This window comes from Phalacrocorax carbo, chromosome Z (genome assembly GCF_963921805.1).
Source record: "Phalacrocorax carbo chromosome Z, bPhaCar2.1, whole genome shotgun sequence".
Taxonomy (NCBI): Eukaryota; Metazoa; Chordata; class Aves; order Suliformes; family Phalacrocoracidae; genus Phalacrocorax; species Phalacrocorax carbo.
Window position 1 is genome coordinate 78,206,317 of NC_087548.1, and position 23,740 is coordinate 78,230,056.

Genomic DNA, 23,740 nt, shown 5'->3' on the forward strand with positions numbered 1-23,740 from the left:
TGTAGAATAAGCAAACATGGTACAAGTGGAAAAAAAAATCATCAGTAAAGTCTATTTGTGAGGATAAAAATCTCTGGACTGAGCTGTTTGGTAGTTAGTTACAGATGATCAACCTATACTTTAAAGACAGAACAAACTATTTCACAATAAAACTGAATATAACCAGTGTTCGTGCAGTGGTCTACATTCTTCTTCCATGTCATATGTTAAAACATGTAGGATTAAGCAAGGGATACATTTGACCCCTTTTTTCTTGATTTTATTGTCATTCAATTTTAATTTCACCGTTTTCCCTGAGCAGAGGAGGGGGGAAAACATTACATTGCCCAAATGAAACACAGTGTATGATGTGAGGAATTCCTACTGCATGTTCTGTAGTAATGAGAGCATGTTTATCATTATGGATTCCCCTGCTGCACGTTGTTTATTCGGCTTGAGTAGCAACCATGTTTTCCATTTGAATACTAACATACTGTATTGTAAGTAGTTATGCATTTCTCTGGTGACCCATATCTGAGCAATCGGAGGACAATTCAGAACGAAGAAAAAGAAGTGGCATTAGAGGAGGACTAGAGGGCTAGCTTAACCCCCTCTACCCTCAAATTTAGTTTGAAATACAACTTCCTGTTGGAGGTCTATGTCTCTAGTGGGAGTGGGAAGAAAATACAGGTTTTTTTGTTACTGGATGTGTTCTGAGTGTGGGGAAGGGTGGAACAGGTTCGTTTGAACATTTGTATTTGAGGGAGAAAACAGGAACATCGTTTCTGATTCCACTGAAATACAGACATTTTAAAAAGCTCTTTTAGGAAAATATAAGAAACAATTTAGAATTCTCCCAGTAATATGGCAATTCTGCACTAAGCGTGCTCTACCAGCAGGCCATACCAGCAAAGTGCTGCTGATGTGGGTGTAGTTCAAGAGCCACCATCAGCAATTTCTACGGCACTAGTAGGTAGAATCATCCCTGGCCCCAAATGAGTCAAACCTGTCTCATAAAACCACAGTTTTGTCCATATGACTGCACTGCATTAGATGCTGCTGCTATCTCACTTCTTCACATTATTGAGCAGCGTAGATATTTTAGGTGATATATGAAGTAGATCTATAGAGGTGATTGTTGCTTTAACTCTAGACATTGGGGACTAGGCTGTTCTGAAGTTAGACCTTTGATTTTAATTCAGATTTGTGCATTGTCGGTTGTTTTCAGAGACAAAGGACAAAACTGATGTAACCTACATGGTGAGCTGCAATAAACTGATTTTGGTTTTACATTCTGTCATGGAAATGCATACTTTGGCTCTTGAAGTACTTTTTCTCTATGTTCAGTACGTTCACTGGGTAAAAGACTTCTAAAAGGATTTGAAATGTCCCTGGTATCAATATGAAATAAATGGATTTTCTTTGACTAGTAAGTGGCTTTATGTTTCTTTTTTCAGGGTTATAGTGGCAGTCAGGTTTATATACATGCAGTTCTCTTTTGCTTAGTGCTACGTGGACACTGTGGCAGAGGCAAAGGTCTTAGAGAATTTTTAACTGAAAATTAATTTTCTACAAACTCAGATTTTCTTCAGGAAGTACTTTTTCTAATTAGACAAATGAAAACAAAGTAGTTTACTAGATCAGCTTAATCCTACTGAATGTATGACAATGTATTAAACTTTTCTGAAAGTTTTTTTAGCAACAGTTCAAGAACATGCTGCATTGGCCAGCAGAGCTGTATTTTACACATCTTTCCCCACCAATGCTCTGTTGGGGAAAACGGCATTATACTTTTGGTGGTATAGTATTTGCTTTGACCATATGGCCATTAGAGCAGTGAAGTGCCTTTGAATGCCTCTAGATAGAGATATGCTGGCTAGAAACCCTGTTTTCTGGGTGAGAATCAGACATGCATTAGGTTACGCACACTACTAGGGTTATCAAACTGAATGTCCAGCTGATTCAAAGTGAATCAGTTCAGCAGATTTATATGGCACACTTTATTTTGGAAATATTGACATTTTCTTTTTTTAATATTTACAATCTCTAACCAGAAAGCTTTTGTCATGTGAAAATGTGCTTATTTAACTTCTATGTTGATTAAAGAAAAAGACAAATGTTAAAATACTGGAATGTCTTGTGGAATGGAAATTGCAGTATTTGGTTAGATCTCAGTATTTTGAGTTCTCTTTTCTTAGTGTAAAATATGTTTGAGCAAATGAGGTCTGTGAGGTGTATGGGGAATCCCTAGTTGCAATAGGAGAATGAGAGGCATTTTGATTTGGTGATAGTGTCAATACTTTTGTGACAAAGAGGGAGGGTAGAGCTGAGATCAGCTTGTGGGTAATCTTGATGTGGCAACACTTCTGTTATAAACTCTATTTCCTGTAACAGTTTCTATCTCCTGCTCTATTGACTGGGCTTCCCAGCTTTGTATCATCAGCAAAATTTGTCAACAATCTCTTGCTTTTGTGCTCAGGTTTTAAAGGAATATTTTTGCTAAGATCACTTCACACACCAGTTTTAGAGGTGCTTAGTTATTCAGCCGATTCCTGGGCAATAATTCTCCTTTTAGCATATCCCATTGTTATCTCCCCTTTTTCCAGTTTCTTATCTATTACATTTTTAACATAATCCCCATCTTCTCCAGTTTAAATAACAATTTCCCATTTGACGCAGTATCAAATATTTTACTGAATCCCAGACAGGTTGAATCTCCTGCATTTCCTTGTCCACTAATCTAGTTATCTTATCAGGGGAAGATGTCAGGTTAGTTTGGCATGGTCTTTCTTTGGTAAACTAATGTTATATTTTATCCCAGTTTCTTTATAGCTCTCTAGGTTTAATTATTCTTTCCTTCAAAAATCGTTCTAAACCCAGTATACACTAAGGCTAGACAATGGTTACCTAAGTAGCTTTTCCCCCCCTTTCTTAAATACAGATACTTAATTCATTATTTTTCGTTCAGGTAGTATCACTCCAGCATGATTCAATTATAAAAAATCCTTGCTGCTGGATCTGTACCTTCATGTGTCCATTCTTTCGGATTTCTAGATTGGAGCTTGTTTCTGTCCCTCTCCTTGGCCCCTCTACGAAGTGACTGAGATATGTTGTTGTCATCTGTCATGGGATGAATGTACCCTCATCCTGATTAACCATTATATGGTGCTCCTGTCTTCTGCCGTAGTGCTCTGAATCCTCTTACTGGGCACTGAGACAAAACCTGAAATCAGGCTTGGGCCCGTTCCTTTGTAATTTTTAATTTGAACCTCCGTCTTACTACATTTTTGCACATTTTTTTTCCCTTGTTTTGGTTCTACTCATGTCTAGTGAGCCTTTTTCCATTTGTAAGTGTAAATCCAGCCTGAATTTTACAGTTGTCACTTTCTCCTTCTAACTTAGACTTCAAGATGTATTTTTGCTTGCCATTCCTCTTTTCTGTTCTCTGTAGGGGGTTTTTTGCATACTCTTGGTATCCTTTCTGAGTTGATTATTTGCTCAGTTAGGTCTGCAGTTTTATCCTAAAGTGAGGTATTTCAGTAGTTCAGAGTGTAAATTTTAGGCAGCTTTTGTATCTCTGATTTAAATAAATATAAGCCTTTTCCAGATTCTAGTCCTTCACTTTTTAAAATTTGGCTGCTTTAACTCATTATCTCCTTGAATTTATCAAATATTTTAAAATACCTTAACACAGATTTAGAAAGGCCTGTCATGGATAGTTTCAACAGATAGTCAGTACAGGAGGATCCATAAAATACTGGTTCTGTGATCATCTGCATATTGCAGACCAAAACACATTTCTCAGTTCATCGTACAAAGTGAAGATCTTTTGTAAAATACCAACAGCCACTTACTTTATTGTAAAAATCCTAGCTGATCATAGAAAGCAGTGCTCCCTCTGATCTTCTGTCCAAGGCATTAAAACTTCAATGATCTCTGCCAGTCTGATGGTGGGGAGATTCCCACCTGACTTGCAGTCTTGCAGTTGGTTGTTTTTGAGAGTTTGAGCAAGACACAACAGTCAAATAAGCTTAATATAATGTATGCACCTATCTTTCAGTATTTGTTTGTACTTACATGTAATTGAAATCTTTGAGCCAGATTTGTTTTACATAAGCAGCTATCCCATAATCATCTTGAAACCTTGTTAATCCACATAAAACTATTTTTTTTGTTAATTCAGTGACTTTTTGATGGAGAAATAATTCAAGTATTGTATCTAAGAAAAAGTGAGTCTGGCCAATATTAGAAACATTGTCTCCTGCAGTTCCTGGCAGCACTAATCTTTCTGACTGTATTTGAGAGATTTTTGTCCAAGTAAAATCCTGTTGGTCCTATTTGTACTCTTACAGATCCTATTTTTAAAATTCTTCCCTAGATGATTTTTGACCCAAGCTGAGGTATCTTCATATGCGTTACGTGTATTTCCCTGCAGCATTCACAGCTGGGACATAGGCACTAAAAGCATTTCCTGTCAAAGGGAGAAACTACTGTAATATTCTCCTCCGAGTCTTGTACCAGCCTTCCATCAGAAGTCTCTGGTTCTTCCCGTGTTGCCCGAGTTCTCGAATCAGTACACTGACACTGTGCTTCCCTTTGACCTCTCCCTGTCTCCTGTATAACTCAGATACAGCCCTTACACTAACTGTGAATGCTAGTTTCAAGGATCGTACTTCCTCTCATCTAATGATGTTTCCAGCACTTTTTTTTTTTTTTAATTATAGATATATTTTTTCCGTTTCTTCACTTACAGGTTTATTCTCTGGACAACAGACAAATCTTTCACAGGACTTTTCTCCCACTTTCTGGTTTTGAAACACTTACTAACTATAGTAGGCATGACTGTAAACATGGGTGACCCATGCCCAAATAACATCTTTTTGTTGAGAGAAGTCAGTTCTCTGTGAATGCCTACTAACAATGAAGCATCCCCAGATCTTCCAAAGTTAATCAGAGAGTCATCTGCCAGTCAACACAATGATATTACGCTTCCACCTTCCTCCCCTTGAAAAGCCAAATCCCAAAGAATCACAAAATCTCCACCGAAAGTTCCATGAAACTTTTCTTTCTTAGAGCATTTTCCTCTGCCTGCTGTGGTTGTCTGTAGGTCGTTCCTGTAGCAACGCGTATTTATGGTTTGTCTCAGTATGAGGGACATGCAGTGGAGTTTCCCACGCTTTGTATCCATCCGGGGCTTGGAAGTCACTTGTCAAGTGATGGGAGTAAAAGGCATGGTGCTGACTCTGACCTGTGTGCTGAGCAAGGTGAAGAGCGTTTGGGAAAAATATTACCGTCTGCTATTAAAAGAATGTACGTATCTGCACTCATGGTGTGCACAAGTGCGCAAATGTTTGTGAAATCATATGCATTGATGTGAAAAGCCAACGTGCATTTTTTCTATGAACTGCGTATAGTTCTGTAGTGTTCAATGTATGAAAGATCCTGCTACTTGGGAACTGATTCCTACAGCCATAAATTCTTGATCTACTCACGTATTATTTCCAGACTCAGAAAAGTAAAAAATGCAGAGGTCCTCTTTTACCTGAAACATAACAGAATAGGGACCTCAGCAGTACTGTTTGAAATATCATGTGGACACCAGGCCTTTATTCTAAAATTATTCCTTCAGGGATTGCAGCTGAGTTGCAGAAACCTATCAGCAGAAGTTAAGAAAAAATCAGTTAAATTGTATCTTTGATTTTGGTGCAGCACTACCATTCATAGCCTCTGCCTTATGAATAGAGTTTTGTATAGAATGTTAGAAATATATTTCATGTATTTTTAGTTGCTTTTTCTTCCCCTACATCCTTCATTTTGCACATGACTGAACTTTAAGGTTTAGGAAAGCATGCTCTTAGTTGATTCTAGATTGATTCCTTTACATAACTAGAAATAATTTCAGTAGTAAATATCTTGACGTTTCTGTGGGACCCTAGTTGGGGTACATGCAGCAGCACGCAGTACAATAAAGGGTTCTTTCAGCAAGTGTTTAGGAAAATACTTTCCAAGAGATCTGCAGACGATTAGAATTACTGAGTGCTCTCTTCTTTGGCTTCCTGTTTTGGAATTAAATGCCTTCGGGACACTTGGAATATCTCAGTTTTGAAAAGCGAGAGCAATTTAACCAATTACATACTTCATCGTCTTAGCTATGATTTTGGTTAGTTGTAAATAGGGACAAATATATGAAATAGTCCCTGAGATACTGTAATCAAATTGAAGGAATAAATTAACTCCAGTAGCCGTAGAGTAGCTTTTGAGGGAGATGAGAGCAGATAAAATGTAGCAGACAGCCAAAGCAATGTTCTGGCTCTTTCTCTGCACATGTGTACAATCACTAGCTCTTTCCTTACTTCTTGTATCTTGTGTTTCCAATCCTGAGGGACACTGAGTGAATCACTTCCTGATACGGTCAAGGAAGTTGGGGCGGCGAAGCCGCTCGTGCTTTGTGTCCCTGAACACAAAAGTCACCTGCAGAGGCTAGTACGGCATGGTGTCGTTCCCCGAGGCCCTGCAGTACCCGGGCTCTGTTCCCTGCTCCAGTGAACGTTCGGTGACTCACACAGTGGAACAGGAGAGACGTCACCTCAAGTGCTTTGTGGCTCAGCGTCTGAAGTGCTCTTCTGAAGGAGGAGAAATGTGCCTTTGCCCAAGCAGAACGAGGAACTGTGCAAAATGGGTGAAAGCAGCATTGAGAGGGAGGAGGCAAACATACCAGTTCTCCTCTTCCTTCTCAAGTTTTCTGCTGCTCCCAAAAAAGAAAAATTTGAACATTTTTTTTTAACATTTTGCTAATTGCTTGAAGTATTTTACCTAGCTCATTTATAAATGTTTAAGGAAAATTCAGGTATGCTTCTTTAACAGTTCTATACAAAGCAATCTTTTCAGGTCCCTCCACCTAGTACTAAGCAATTCAGCTACTCAAAGAATTCCCTAAATGAGATTAATATATTTAACAGCTCACCCATTATGTAGATTTTGCATCTGTGCAAAATTTCTATAGTAACACTATACACGAGCTTGGCCAAGTGTAGCTGCGTACAGTGTGTACCATTTCCTGATTTTTGTAAACCTTCTGCTACAGTGGTATTGTCTGGTCCTTTTATTTATGTAGTATTGTTGACCATTACAGGTGTTTTCCACGACATACTGCAGTGGAAACATTTGGCTATTCCTAATTCTGTACTGGGCTTTCTTTTTGAATAAAATGGAGTTGCATGAAGATGGAGACGGTTAGAAGATTAATTCCAGACAGAGACATTGTAAATAATTCACACAAATATTCTACTTGGCTTTAAAGAATTGTAAAGCAAATGCCAAATTCTTAGTTTTGGAGTATAGCTGCCTTCAAGGTACAGTTGTACTGAGTTGTACAACACTCTTGGTAGTGTCCTACTATAGCTGAGATCCTTTTCTACTTTTGTATTTTCTTTATTTTTACATACAAGTCTCCTAACCATATTATTCAGCCACAGGAATATAGTACAGAGCTATCTTTATTGTTAGATAATGCCTTAACAGGCAATCTTTAATTGCAAGAATGTATTGCATTGTGTCTTCTCATTTGAATTTTGTGAATTTTAGCTGCATTTTGTCAAACTACAATTACTTCTTTGTAAAGCTTGCTAGCAGTTAAATTTGCATTGAGATCTACTGTATACCGCATACCTGGAAATTAATAGTATCATGTAATACAGCGCGGCAGTTTTCATTTGAGATCACATTAATAAAAGGAGTCGTTCAGTACTTTTCTTTCCAGCCACTATGAATGTCTCCAATATACATTTGGGCTGGTTGCGATCAATGACACTTGATAACATTATATTTATTAATATTAGAATAATCTTACGAAGTATTTTGTCTGAAAACGAACTGAAGGGCTTTTGACCTGCCCAAGTCTGAACTCAGAGCTTTGCATCTCCTACGTAACAGTGATTAGAGACTAGGAAGTAAGTGCAACTGTATTACATCATATATTAATAAAATAAACAGTTTTTCAGAGAAAGCAAAAGCTGAACTTACTTGGCTTGGTAGGGTCTGGTCCTGTTCCATAAAAATGTATTTATTATAGCTATATGTTTCCAAAAAGAAAACATCACTGCATCCTATTATGCTACTAGTTTTATATAAGTGTAGCAACAAATTCAGATTATTTTTTTGACAAGGTACTAGGAAATTAATAATTATTTTGAGTGATAGTTAAAATTTTTGAATTAAGATTATTTTGAATTTGAAATAGATCATTATATTTTAATTTTCTCTTCCTGATATCTTAAGAAAAGATTAATATATACGCTTTAGTGTCAATGTATTGTTAATTTAATTGGATGTCTCATATTCAAATAAACTAGTTGTAATTAAGCGACATTGTTTATGATTATTGTTTCGAATTGTTGTGCTTTATAATATAAGCTATGGCCAAGCTTAGATTAGCATCTCAGGTAACTTTAAAGTTGTATCATTTGGACAGATATTAACTTAATTGGGTAGTAGTTCCTTTTTCAGCTAGGCAGCATGCAGCTATTACACTTGTTGCAGTAAGTCACTGTCCCAGTGACACTGCCTTTCTCTTATGGTGCCCTGGGTGTGCATCCTGGCCCCACCGTGGCAGCCAAGCCCGTAGCACCGCAGAGGACTCCAGAGCTGCACCATCCCTGCTTCCCCTTCAGCTGCTTTTAATTGTAACCTTTAACTTAAAATTTCTTGGTTTTGTAATGCCAGATTTTGTGACAACTTGAGCATTTCTGACTGTAACTTTTTCACTTGAGTTACTGCTAAACACTGGCTGTCAGTCTTGGCACCATTTTCATACAGTTTCCCATCTGAGAAATTAATGAGGATTTGAGTTTGTCTTCTATAAAGTAAAGGTTTGTAGGCATTTGCTGACAGTCTCCCCATTGAATTAAACGTGCCCAAAACTGGGTTGCCGCTGAGATTCTCAAAGCAGAAATAATCCTTGTTCTAAAAAAATAAAACTGACCTAAAATACAGCTGAACTGATACTTCTGTCTTCTAGTGTAGCAATTTTTTTTCTTTTTGCCTATTATAAAGCATATTCATATAAAGCGTGGAGCCCAATCCTGGAAGTGCTTCAGTTCAGAAAAGCAATAATCTTGTGAAATAGTACTTAACCTTGAAGTAGTAGCTTTGCCCAATTTGTACAAGTGCAAGATAGTGACAAAAATAATAGGAAAATACTGCTATTTCATTTATGTTTGCTGGATAAAATGCAATTACATAAAACTTTGCTTGTGTGTGAATTTTAATATTTTTCCTCTGATAATTATTGCAAACTAACTGCAACAGTGTGTATTTATACCTGCTTGACCTATTTTTCATGAGCCTTGAAAACTCTGGGCACCCCTGTGTATATGAGTGGCTTGATCTCGTACGGTAGCGCTGTTGAGGACGGGTGTGTTTTGCAAGTATTTTTTATGAAGGTGTGTGAATGAAATTCCAAAACTTTCTGTTAAACATAGTTTTCTAGTTGTAATCCTAGAGTCGGAAAATTCACAGATCTAAATCGCTGGAGGTTTTATCTGCGAAAGGACGTGGATGGACTTGGCAGCTCTGGCCAAAATTTGTTCCGGAAGAACCTTTCTCACCTGCCCCTTAACTTGGGATGTACCTGGGGGCCCGGGGAGTCCAGTCCCAAGTTGGTCATGCCATGAACTTCCACGGCCCGTTCTTGCCCTCAGGACCAGCTCCAGCAAGGCTTCTGAGAACACAAGTGCCAAAACGTGCCCTGCAAAAGATTGGCCAGAGGAGATGCTGGTTGTCCTGTATTGCCCTGTGGTTTGAGGGAGGTTACAGGCGATCCTGATTTCGGTTCTCTCCTTTGGCAGAGGGGCTGGAAGCGGCTTTGAAGCGCCTGACTCTGTGGGTGTTAAGATATTGTGGAAGCCATTCTGCTTCATTTGGAATAATTAAGTATACATTGGATAAGACAGAGGAAAGGACCTTGGGATGATGTTTACAGTACTCAGAAAAAGAGGCTGGAGTTTCTGTCTCTGCAGAGGGACTTATGCAGAGTGGTGTCCATACCTTACCGGTCCTGCATGACTTTTCTTACAGAAAGGCTAAAAGCAAAAAAGAGGAGGTACAGGTACCGCCATCTCTAATTGCTTCTTACCTCACCATACTTAGAAAGAAGGACTGTTGTAAATGCTTAATTCCAAGGAATAATATTGACAAAGAATATTGGTTGGAGGTAGTGGAAGTAAATGCATCCCTGCAGCTTACAGATGAGGTTGCTCTGTCCTTCTGCAAGGTGTGTGTCTGTAGTTTTGAGTGCACCCTTCTTTTAAGAATTTTGAATAGTCTAGATTAGCCCATCATCCCTCAGCAGATGGCCCATGACTCTCCTGCTCCTTTGATTGCCTCGTTTCCTAGCTTCGCTGGGTGTTAACTGTACTTTCCACCAGGTTTCCTAGCATACTTCTCAGAGCCTTACCCCTGTTCAGACTAGCCTTGTACTTCCTACATAAAAAAGGAGAAAATATTTCTTCCGGTGGAGGAGAGAAGCCACCAAATTCTGCCTCTTATGTGTGACAACCTGGGAAGAGTGAAGAGTGATTTTGCAAGAATTCCCCACCTTTACGTGAAGAAAAAATTCACAACTGTTCTGTTTTCATGGTCCATTGCTTCTTTTGCTTGAATAGATTTTGCTTTTACTTGTGATAGCCGTTTTAAAGTAATCAAAAGACAAATCTAATTTCCGACCATTCTTAATGCATGAGGGACTACTGAAATTTTATGTCCTGCGTCTTTTTGGGGTGGAAGTCTTGGTTTTGGTCTTTTGGTATGCCTTGAATGACAAAATGCTGTGGGGTTGGTTTTTTTTTTTGTCAGTAACCTGTATTTTGAGGGGAAAATAGTAATTCTAATAATGACTGGATGCTTTAACAATGTCGCGGTCAGGGTTCTGACTTGCAGGTAGAAGATTTTCCTTTGGGAAATGAAGTATTTGAGGGATCTGTGTGTCCACAGGAATCCATTGCCTGTTTATATTAACTCCATTGGTGGCGCTGTGGCTTTTCAAGGTAGCTGTGTCTTCCAAAAGAAGATTCTTTGGACATGGCATTTAGTAACATCACCGACTAATTTAAGGGCTGCTTTCTTTTTCTTGTTATTGAGGGGCAGTATATCACCAGGTTCTTCACTTGGCTAACTGAATTTGAAGAAATCCAAGACACTGGGGAGGATTTTGTAGCTGCATACAGGAAATAAATTCCTAAGGTAACTTTGTTATTCTTCAGAGCTCTTTCGTTATTCTCATATTGCCTCATCTGTCACTGATGATGGTGGCACCAGAAAACACATGGAGATCGTTGGTTACCCCTACATATACTTCACTTAAAAGGATGATTTATTAATGTATATAAAAATACTGCAACTGGTGGCAAAGGCATTTGTACTCCGTTCATCATACACTTAAATTATTCAGGAAGATGTCCGTATTTTTATGCATCTTTACAGGCCATGATACAGTGGGGTGCGTTTGATTAGAGCCTATAAATTTTAGCATAGGATGAGTATTTAATAGTGAAAGGAAATACTGATAATCACTTAATGCAAACTGAATTTCTCCTACTATATTAAAATAAAACCCCCATGTGCTAGGATAGTTTTGAAGTTCTTGCAAGTCTTGGTTTGTTGGTTTTTTTTCTCCTCATCATGTTTAGTTTTGCAAGGAGGTTTGGTTCATTTTCTAGGCCTCCTTACAATTTTCAAGTAATGCTTCATTCTGAGGCTTGAATCCAGGCAGCAGGCATACTGGCGGTTCAGCCTTCGCTCTGTCCCCTGCCATCCTTCAGCTTACGGGGACGATCCGAGTGGCTGTGGGGGTGTGCAGTGAGCTGCTGCCCAGAGGTCCGACTCTCCTCCTCTCCGACCATGGTTACTTTGCCGACCACTGCGACTCCACACTGCGTTTTTAGTATGGAAAGGAAAGGGAGGATGGGATCTGGAGATTCGAGGTCTGTGTAAAGGTGGGGGATGACTTGAGACTTTGCATGGGAGGGACAAATACCAGCAGCAAAATGACCTGCAGAGACTAGACCTGTGGGGGCTGCAGGCAAAAAAAGTGAGACATGGTCCAAATAAATGTGGAGAACACCCAGGAGGAAGAATAAAGAGCACAGATACAATCTCACCACGCTGCCGCACCCTCCACATTAAGCACTGTTTTAATTCTATCTGATGAACACTGTCCTACCATTCAGTTTTCATGTTCAGATCTCACTGTTTGCCAAAGGGAAAATGTTGAACGGGGAGGGGAGCTGCTCCCTGAAAGCTCTTGTGTTTCACACGGTAGCTCACAGTCATCTCTGAAGAAAGAGAAACTCTGTGCTGGAGAAACAGCAATACATTTGTTTTCAAGTTTAGAGGCTGAAATGAAATTAAGTGTAAGTGCATGCCAAGCAATGAAATCGGATTTGTTTACTAATCTCCTTTTTTTTCCCTTCACAACAAAACTAGCAGTACCAGTAACTGCCTGTGTCACCTCTTCCTCCCTTCCCTGCTTGCAGCCCAATCCTGCCATGCTCCTGCAGGAAAATTTCCCAGGAGGCTGGCCTGCAGCAGCAGGAAATGGAGGTCAAGACAGCAAGAAAAGAGATGAGGAACATGGGAACTGGGAGAAAGGCAACTGTGACTTGAGATCCAGGAGAAATGTGCCTGCTGTTCTTTAAACCACTTCTCTTAGCTTTAGGGCCTGCTGCTGCGTTTCAAAGGGAATTTGGGCTAAGCAAGGAAGGCTGGCTTGGCCGGCCTCTGCGGGTGAGGTGGAGAGAGATAAATGTTTGGTGTCAGCAGAGAAAAGTCCCTTTTTTTATCAGGTAATGCTGTTGCCTTAACAGTTCAGCCTGTCTGTCACTTCCCTGGCCCTCCCTTTCCTTTGGAGCCCCCCCTCAAAGGTGACCCGCCTTAACCCATACCTTCCTGCTGCTCTTCAGTCTGCGGAGCACAGTTACTACTAGAGTATCAAAACATGCTATTAACTCTCTCCTGCTGTCAAATTAACTTGTTACCAGTTTTTTTTAACTTTCCTTCTTCATCAGGAGGAAAAAAATCCTACAAATACATTATTTTGCCGTCAGAATGACATTTCTTATCTACTGATTTAAATAATTTAGCATTTTAAAAGGAACAAAACAACTTTATTTGTTTAGGGGATACTTAAAGGTTGATACCAGTTTAATATCAATTAAATATAGTGATAATTCATTTATGATGGAACTAATATAATTAATTAGATAGTTGCTGGTTATCTTTTTTCTAATGCATACATTGCTTTTAAACATCTGCTCAATAGTCCATTATGATAGCACGAGGATGACTTTATGTGACAGCAATAGAGGAGCAGATGCTTCCTGATGATACCTTCCCAATTTGTTTAGGAAACAGTCAGTGAGTCCTGGATTCACAGTTTTAACTTGAAGCATGGCAAGCGTGCAAGCAAGTTTGCAAAGCAGAAATGAAAATTTGAGAAATCAAATTACTTCATAGCATTTTCAGTGATTGCAATTTTGTCAAAACTGCTTTTTTGTTAACATTTTAAATTTTTTTCTAATGCAGCTATGTTTGTTTTGTCTTTACAAGATCTATGCAAAATTACAGATTTGTTTTGTGATGTGTCTACCTAGATTTTTTTGCAGCAGTCACAAAATCTTCTGAAGTTAAAACTGATTTTTATATTGTCTATTATAGGAACTAAAAATCAGCATTAGCTCAAAAAGAGATAGAACAACAGTACACATAGAGAAGGAAAGTAGAACAGTTACCTGAAGAAAAAATTTAAGTACGTAGCCTATCATGTGACATATATAAAAATAAAATTCTGTGGTTTTTTTTTTATAAGTTACACCTGTGTTTTATATATATGGATTTATCAGTAGTTGATTAAATAGGGAAAAATAAATCTCTTCGTTGAGGCTGATAGAAAACTCTCTGAGGCTTCAAGGCTTTATTCAGCCATGCATAGATTTTTAGATGTTCCAAAGATCACCTAAAATGACTGTACTCATTTTATTCATCTCATCAGCAAAGTTCATCTCATCAGCTAGAGAGATACCATCGAAACTCTTAGGCTCCAAAATGTACTTTCCCTGCATAAATATGGTGTGTCGTACTTACAGAGACTGTAAAGCACAGGATTACACAGCAATGCTGTATCTTTTTATGTAAGAAATCTGGAAACTGCTGTTTACCGAAAGGAAAGGGGGTTAGAGGTAGCCCTAGGAAGGACTCGGCTATCTGCCTTTGTATGCAGATCACAAATACAAAGTGCCCACTTGTCACTAGAAGCAGCAGAAAAAGAGATCGGAGTATCAGAAACTTATTTTGAGTCAATGTAGAAACTTTGTAGCAGCCCGAAGTTCATCTTGTTACAGAGCAGAAGAATGTCAGTTTCAAAGCATCTTTGAGCTTTGCATTCAGATGAATGCGTGATTTCAGAAACTGCCTAAACTATCAATCAAAAAAATGCAGGATAATGCACAATAGATGTGTCCAAAAATACTCTTCTCTTTACAGGAGTAAAGTATTAAAGCTGCCTTCTTCCCTTCTCTGCTGCCTCTCTTGCCATCAAACTATGTACATCTTCTGGGAAGGCCACTTCTGGATAGAATCGCCTTTCTCTGGAAGTAATAATATGTTTTGGGAAGTACCTCACCGTGTAATACCTGACTGGTAATGGCAGAAATTCATAAGATTTCTCAGTGGCCATCTCAAAGAACAATGAAAGTAGAAAGTCTCTGCTTTGCTTTCCTTTTCCTAATCCAGAAAGCAAAGATAGAAGTTGCTTACCCGCTGAAATCCATGCTAACCCAGTAAATTGCATTCCTAATGATGAAGTTGTTCTGAGCTTAATTTATGACTTTCTGAGATAGTACGCAGGATTTTTATAAAGGACATTTTCCCTAAGGGTATACAACTTTGAGTATTTAATTTCTGAGTGAGTATTAACTTACTTCTTTTCCTAAGTATTTGGAAGTAATGAAAAATATGGCTTCTTTATAATTCAGTCTAAAATCATCACAAATTAAGTATCAATATTTATGGGAGGGTATACAGTCATTTTACCCTTACGTACACAAAGCAGGAGAGAGAAGTATGTGTATACATAGAGCTATTTTCTAGAACCATAGCATTTAATACATGAGCAGGTATTCTTGCCATTTCCAGAAGTATTCTTTTAGGGCAAGGTAAGCTAGTGACTAAGCAATAGGCAAGGCCATAATATCTAATGAAACGTTGATGTCTGTAAAACAGCATGATTTTGATTCCAGGAGGTTGATCCGAAGGGCTTTTGTAAATTTTCATGTAGGTTCAGTTTTGAATATGGACTCTTTCTCTTTCCCACCCCTACAAACTTGCAAGCCAATCTCTAGTTGGTTTTTGGTTTCATTTACCACATGCTTCTGCTGTTCTTCTACTATTCTCACTAAAGCATTGAAAATTGATCCATTTTAAAGAAAGTCCAGCTTACTCTATAGAGAAAAATCTTTATTTTCCTAAAGAAATTTTTAAAAATCTGTATTTCACATCTGACCAGAGGGTATAACCTGTGTGAGGAGGAAAAGAACTCGCCACTGTAGTCTGTTACACATTTACATGGGAACTAGGCATAGCATACCTAACTTTACCTGGCCCATGAAGTCAGATACAGTAGTCATCATTGTCCCTTCTGGCATGTTGTCTTTAGTATCCCTTCACATAAGTTTTTAAAACAAGGTTAACACAGAAAGTGCTTTCTTTAGTGTTCTCTTTCAGTGCTTTAGATAACCTGTTTCCTGATAAGCTAAAATCAACCATTCCTACAGCTGTCCAGAACTTCCCAGAAACCTTCTGTTCTGTGAGCATCTATGATTTTCTCATTTACAGTACCTTTCCTTGTTACAGTACCTTGGAGTGTAGCTGCCCAAGGTCGGGCCCCTCCATTCATGATCTTCTATCCCTGTGCCTCAGCAGCATTTGGTTGTCTAATACACTAAATTTGGGGAAAATAACTTTTTTTTTGGACAGTCATTACTGTAATAGTTTACCAGTTCTTACATCTCTTCATAGATTGATTCATGGCTGAGTTAAGGATATGAGATAAAAATGCGAAATTGCTTTAAATTTCTTGTGTGCTAAACCAGCATCATGTTCAAAGGATGGTGGTTCTTATTTTTGTTTCAATCTTTTTTATTTTGCTTGGACAGAGACAGTAAGCCAATATTCACGGTTGCTTGGCAATAGTCAGGTTGTGAAATGCACACCCAACCTGTGGGGCATTATGGTTGCTTTGTTCATGCATGTAAATTTGGGGGTTTGAAAACCGAAGAAGTCCACACCCATAGTGTCTTCTTGGAAAGTTTTTTCTAACATTTAATCTTAATGGCATTATTAATTTAATGGTTCCATTTTCAGAGACGTTGAATATCAACAATTTTTAGAAAACTTGAAACAACTGGGTGCTTAGCACTGTTTGAATATTAATTTGAAATGCTAGGAAACTGATGCTGCAAACTGGGGTATATCTCAATACAGCAAGTTCCATCTCTTCTGATTTATTTCAAATCTACAATAAACTTTAGTTACTTTACACCTGAAATACACATTAACAGGAAAAAAAAAGTCTCAGTTTTAGATATATTAGTAGCAAAAACAACCTCTGGCAAAAAGCCTTTAAAGAAAGTAGAACAGAGAATTTTTGATGGATACATTTGATTTGTCTTTTGGCAAGCAAAACCAGATTATTTAAGGATACACTTTTAAAATGGTCTATACTAAAGTTAATGAGGAGATATGCAGCAGTAGTCACCTTATTGTACCAGTTATCGTGCCATAAAGATTTTAGAGAGCTTTTGTCTTTTGCTTACAAAAGCAGCCTGCACTTTGAAAGACCTCAGTTCTGCAAATGCTTACACATAGTTCACAGTTTGTGGAAGTAAGTCTGTAAGATGGCTTTGTAGGTTTTGGACTGTTGTGATTTTCTTGCTAGTATTGAAAAATTCCTTCAGGAATTCAAAGGAGTAGTGCTGTGAAAGGGGTGACTGCCATTGTTTCTGTTCTGTGTATTTATTAAATGTATTACAGTAGTAGTAATTACCTTTCCCTTGATAAAAATACAAAACTTGATGTATTACTGTGTTCATATTTGTTGTTTTAGGAGTCTTTGGATGATTCTCAAGTAGCTGGAGCTTGTGCAGCAGAAGAAGTGATTCGCTATGAGTATCATGTCTTGTACTCCAGCAGCTACCAAGTACCTGTGCTTTATTTTAGGGCATGCATTTTAGGTAAGACCAATCTGCTATTAGACAAAGGGATGCAATAGATGTTTAAAACACAGATTTTGTGTTAAATTGAGGAACAGAGTACTGATCATATGTAATAAAGTAAGAGATGAGGCTGTTCACCAGTAGATTTTGTAATACTCCCAACACAGAGCTTCAGGACCTTGGAGTAGATGATATCATCTCAGCCTGAAGGAGGCTGATCTTTGGCTCCTGGCATCTTGCCTGTGGTTGACTAAAACTGCTGGTCATTTTTCTTGTTCTTTTCATTAAATGAATACAAAAATTTAAAGCTGCACGTTTGAATTTGGCCACAAAATAAGTGGACATAATTACAGTGCTTCAGCAGAACCATGTCTGTTTTTTTGGAGCCTGAATTTGAGCCACAAGGTTTTCTATTTAAATTTGCTACTTAAAAAAAATAATACCAATAAGGTGTTGCCTTTTTCTATCTATTAAAACTGGCTCTTGAAACACTAACTGATCTTCTTTCCTCCCGGGTACGTACATCTTGTTACCCATTACTCAGTTGCTGTAGCTGCTGTGATTTCACTCACCATCCTGTCAGGAAGGAAGGAGGAACACACAGTCTCCCTCCAAGGCCGCTGTTGGTGTCACTTATTTAATCAGCAAACATAGAGTGATCACACTGCAGCACTGGCTGTGCTCTGTTCCTCTCTGCCCGAAGACTGTGTACCTAGGGTGGAGGGATTGAAATCTTCAAGTCATTCATTCAGCCTCCTGCATGGTAGCATCAGCATCTTTTGTGTTTTGAATAACCTCCTAACTTTATCTAGATAAAGATTTCTGAATGTTGCCAGTGATATCTTTTCCTTTTTAATTAAAAAGTAGCTTAAGCTGCTTTGAATGTGTTTGGTAGATTTAATCACTCTCTGCCTTATATTGTTTAATTGTTTCTAATTTTGCAGTGTTAGCGTTTTAAAAGGCACTTTAGATTTAAAATTGAAGAACAAATTCTCATAGACTCCCTGGTGGAAAGATTTTAGTCTGAGGTGCAGTTTCAGGAATGGATAATTTGGGGTAAATTTTCAAACTGGGACATGGGGAATTGGGGACATTGCTCTGCCTTTGCCACCATCAGAACTCATTTGCACACATCCTGCTGCAAATTTATTTCTAGAATTATTACAGGCATTTACAAATGTGCAGTGTTTTGCCTTTAAACTTATTCTGCAGACAGGAAGATAAAGTTTTGCTGTAAGAGACAGATTAACCTATTTGTGGTCCTGAAAAATGTCATCTTCTTGGTTTTAGCTGAATTAATAGTGCACTGTCTCTACAGAAGAGGATGGAGACACTGCAGGTAGAGGAAATAGGACACTATTTCTACTGTACTGTACTTTCATATAATTAGTATTCACCATAAGCAGTTAATCACCAGAGAAGAGCTCCCAGAGACAAAACAAGTTGTTTAGCTTGTCAGCATCAGGGAATTGGAGGTGTTGAAACATGACTCCTTATAGCTGGAAGTGGGTATTACAGAAGCTAGTGGATGATCTAATGCACAATCGTAGTATTATGTGCCAACAGCTCCCCTTGCAGTACAAAACTGTAATTGTTCCTACAAGTATAATTATGTTTTAAAACACTTTTTGGGAACCTTTCACAATGGAAAACAAGGACTTCTTTTGGATAATTGCTGAAGTCACCTGGGTTCTCTTCAGCATTTAACATTCTCTTTTAACATTTAACATTCTCTGACTCTTGAAGAGAGAAGTCTATAAAATGCTGGCAATAAGTACTTTTCCAATAATTTTTCAGCTAGTATTGTCTGATTTTTATTATGGATAACTTACTTTTCAAAATGAAAAATTCTGTCATCCCTGCAAGTTATTTGCCCGACTGTGCTGTGCTGTCTGAAGGTCCCAACGTGGGGTTTTCAGGAACATATGGGTGACAGTCACTCACCATTACTTGAGATATCTCAGCAAAGTTATCTTTTGTCTTGTCCTGAACCTGGTATGAGGAAAACTCCAGGTAATGCCCTGACATTTTTTTCCTTTGAGGTAATAGTCTTCATGTGATAGGCTCCTCACCTTGTTTCTCAGACAACTAGTAATATTCACTGCATTCCTCATCTGAAATAATCAGGGAAGAATCTTTCTCTGAAACCTACATCAGTTTCCCCGTCTAAATTCCTACCATTATTTGTAGATTAAGTAACAAAATCAGTTCCTCACAAGCCTCTTGTGGGCTGTTCATGGTTTCCCTTGAATCCTGTCCATACTGATCCTCATGTTAATTAAAGCTTATTGCAAGAGGTGAAGGTGAGCTATAATCCTTCCAGTGTTTCCACAGCCCTGCCCTGTCTTGCCTTCCCCAGCAGCAGGGCACAGAGTTTGAATTCAAAACTCTGCTTCCTCTCTGGCAGTGTGTTAAGTGGCCATTACACCTCGAGGCCTGCTTAGGAAATAATAATTCTTCTGTTCAACCTGACTAAGTAGTTTTGCTTGTTTTGCAATATTCACTTCCTCACTTTGTATGTTATAACAGCAACTGGTGCCAGCCTGTCCAAATCTGCGCTCCTCCAAATAGACTCTTTAAAAACTTTTTAGAACAACTAAATCCTGCCTTTGTCCCGTCGTGCGTGATTCCAGTTTTTATTGACTGCTTGGTCTCTTGGAGTCCCTCCTAGGAAAAAGGCTTCCAAAAGAGTTGCTGGGAAGATTTTCCTGTCATATTCAGCATGGTGGGCATCTTCAGGAGCTTGTGTCAGTAAGGACATCTGGTTTCCACCCCTCTTTCCTAGTGATGGTCCTCCAACAGCATAGATAGTTCTTTGTGCAGAAGGACAAAAGTTGCATTGTGTTCTTATCCTTGCTGCTGTTTAAATTGTGTGAAATAATTTATTTTCTGGAATTCATCTTTAGACCTTTTTTTTTTGGAGAGAAGTTGGATATGTGAGGTAGTGCAAGGTAAGTGTTTGAAATTTTGATTGCAACAGAACTAAAACATTTTGAGAGACATCCAAGCTTTTTGGTAGTCTCTGGGGATAGATTTACAGGGAATGATCTTTTTTCTGTGCAAGGACAAGTGCTTCACCTGATAATAATGGTTAAGTGTGATGACTTTGTCTGGAAAGATGTTTGGGAACGTTATAGGATTCAAGAAGATATTTTTAGGCCACATACATATACATATATATATATATATATGTAATAAACATTTTTCACAACTTCATGACACTTCCCACATGCCATATACTCCTAAATTCAGACCTACTTAAGTCCCAGTCTGTGTCAAGATCTCAGGGCAGTGGTCCTCAGAGTCTCAGAGAACTAGGTGTCATTTCTCCAAAATCAGTCTTATGCATGACATACTTTTCAGAAATGGGAGTCCTTCTCTCTTTCTCTGGCTTCTGAGATTACCAAATAGGTAATTGAAGAAATGCAGGAACCCCTGCTGGTATCTGATGTCAGCAATTAGCCCCCTTAGAGACAGATGGTATAGACAATTAGCCTTCCCCTTCAATGCTGGCATCAGCCAGATGGGCTGGGCTAGGTCCAGTAAGCTTTCTTTAATCAGCAGAGTATTTTCCCCTTTTCTTAGTCTTTAAGATGTCAGGGAACTTTGGTCTTTACCTGAACTGTCATCATCTGAAGCCATACATTCAAAAACCTCTTGCACCAACAGTGAGGCAGCAGCACTGCAATCACAGGTGGACACAGGCATCATTCAGGACTCACATGTCAAGAAAATAATGGCTTGTCACACACATCCCTTTTTATTTTTCCTACAAAGGTAGAGGAAGAATCATGAGTGCTGGCTAAGCACGGAAAAGAAAGAGCAGGACTAATGGGAGTTAATAAGCACTGCAGCCTAACTCCTCTGGAAAAGAAAGAATGCGATTTTCAAGTTGACCTGCTCAAAATACATCTAGCTCACTGACATAGATAGATCCCTGCCAATAAAAAATGTACTAATCAGTGGTTAGAGAGAGGGAGCTTGTAAGATAATGTAAGTACCTCCAAACCTGAAGGCATGACTTTCTGTATTTGTAACCGTATTGGGCCCGACTGATGCACTTTCCAGGATATAGACTTACTCCCTGAACTCAGAAGCATGTAACCACTATGTCCTTTCTCAGAAAAATAGCTCCTCTTATGACCATGTCCCATATGAACTGGTTTTATCATGTCTTTGGGCATTAAAAAAGTAGAATAATTCATATAATCAGATATTCTCCTAAGCTGTAAGGGTGTTTTGCCTTTTGTGGCAATGGTTTCTTAAGAGTACAAAACCACATTTCTTTGGAAAGTATGCCAGAATGAAGCCTCAAAACAATTTGTGCACAGTTTCACCAAAAGTGTCAAATAACCTTTAATTAGGAATCTAAGAAATTATTAAAAGCCCTCAATAAACATAAAGAAAACAGAATACAGCAGCTTGGGGAGCCTGAAAATTTTCGCTGAAAAAGTATGTGAAATTTGTATGCCTAAAGAAGGTGTCAAGAAGGTGCCTAATGTGTCAAGTCAGCTGGGAGCTGCAACTCATATGCCATCTTAATGCCACACCTTGCTACTGTGATGGGGCACTCAGCCACCTGCTTTTTATCTATTTCTTATTTGTGGTGCAATAAATGACTTAACCCCAAGTGGACCATCAAGAAGCTTTTCTCAGAAAAGTTTGTTATAGTCAGTCTAGACATTTTAAATAATAAAGATCTGAGTTTGTGATAGAAAGGCTGTAGTTGTTCTTGCCTGACTATTAAGGCAGATGAACTGGTGGATTCGAGCCCCACGTCAGTTAATGGCAGAGGCAGAACCCATACTTAGGAGCTCTGGACTCCCATCCTTCATCTCTTTTTTCTCAACAAAAATCTTAATTGGGCACTTCCCAGGCTCTTTGGTCCTTTCTTGCTGGGAAGATGTAAGGTTAATTGTATAAAAGTCTGCACTTCGCAGAGCCTGGTTTAGTACTCGTGAGTACGTGATGTGTCATGTACCCGACTGGTGGCATGACAGGCATGGAGCTTCAGACAAAGGTACGGTAAATCTGGCATGGCCCACAAGCTGCTATTTCCCTTCACTCTCTGCAGTTACCTAATGAGCTGAATTATACAAAATGTACATCTAACCACAAACTTCCACTTCTGTCTGTACACCCGCTCCCAGCTAGACTTGGGATAAGACTTGGGACAAGTTGCAAGCACCTCAGCAGCTGTGCTGTCGTGGGTGGATGATGAGTAAATGTACTGCTGGGGGAATCTGAAGCCTCTGCCTCCCTCTCCTGCCACTTCTCTTGGCTTGGTGCTGCTGTTGCCTTCTTTTTCTGGCTGAACTTTTTGAGTTCAGCTCCATCACAGGAAAGAATGAGACAAGAAGCAGAGAGGCTGCTTGGCTCAGCAGGTGCCACAGTGGCCCCTTGTTGCTAGCAGCAACAATTACAGCCTGCTCTGTCAGCCCAGCTGGATGTTTGAGGTCTCAGTGGGTTGCAAGAATGTGTAACAGGGCTGCTAAACATGTGAATGCTGGCAGCCCTGGAAAACGGGGTCTGAACGTACCCGAAGAATAATAAAGTGTCTTGTGCAAATCTGGGAGCCCACAAATAAAATGTGTTCGGTTATATCATCCTAAGCAGATGACCACACAAACTGAGGAGTTTTAAAATATAAAACACATTACCTGGAGTGGGTCCTTCTATTAGTCGTTTTAAGATCTTAGTGTAGCTGGTTTATTTTATTTTATTTTATTTTATTTTATTTTATTTTATTTTATTTTATTGAGAGAGAAATCTCTTTCAATAGATTTTCAGGTCTTTATCCCACAAAAGAAGATGAGGTAACAGCCCTTCCACTCCCTCTCCTTTTTCAAGGGTCTTGCAGTTCCCAACTATAGCTGAACCTCACATCCATTTTAAGTATCAAGAACTTATTCCTTCCTGCTGCATCTGGTCTCCCATCTTCTAAGCTAGTCAGTTAAATATGAATTTACAGGAACACAATTTGTGGAAGACTGTATGAAAGCTTTCTAATTTTACAAAACACAATTAAAATAATTTAAACCTTAGTTAAATATATTAAAATAGTGCAGAAAATCCAAAATTTAGGGAAACTTAAGTCCAGGCATATTTCAATATATAAGTGCATAATCAGAATGCCCAGATCAATTCTTTGTTCCTATGTGAAATATTGCAATTACTTTATATTAACTATGTAAGTATTTAATGTCTGTGATCTCACCCTGATGTGAAGTGAAACTTTCAGTTTGGATGTACTTGCATTTTTCTGTGAAATTAAAATAAATCTATACTGAAATATGATGGAAGATATACTGCTTCTCATACATGAAGTAGTAAAATTCATGAGATAAAGACAAAACTAAATTTTATCTATAATATAATTAATGCTTCAACAATATTTGATCATTTCTGTAAATGAGATTAATGGATAGACTCAGAGTAATCCATTCCATGTGTATGATCTGAATTTGCTCAAGTGTTACTATAAAAATTAACAGATA

General features: G+C 38.5%; 1 protein-coding gene across 2 annotated transcripts in view; it reads left to right on the forward strand.

The window, feature by feature from the left end:
- The window catches only part of ATG10 (autophagy related 10), a 94,133-nt gene that overhangs the window by 40,265 nt on the left and 30,128 nt on the right, over positions 1-23,740 (forward strand). For both annotated transcript variants that reach the window (XM_064438433.1, XM_064438432.1), the window contains exon 4: positions 17,135-17,261. In XM_064438433.1, the coding sequence (XP_064294503.1) occupies positions 17,135-17,261 (127 nt within the window). The remainder of the gene's footprint in view (positions 1-17,134; positions 17,262-23,740) is intronic.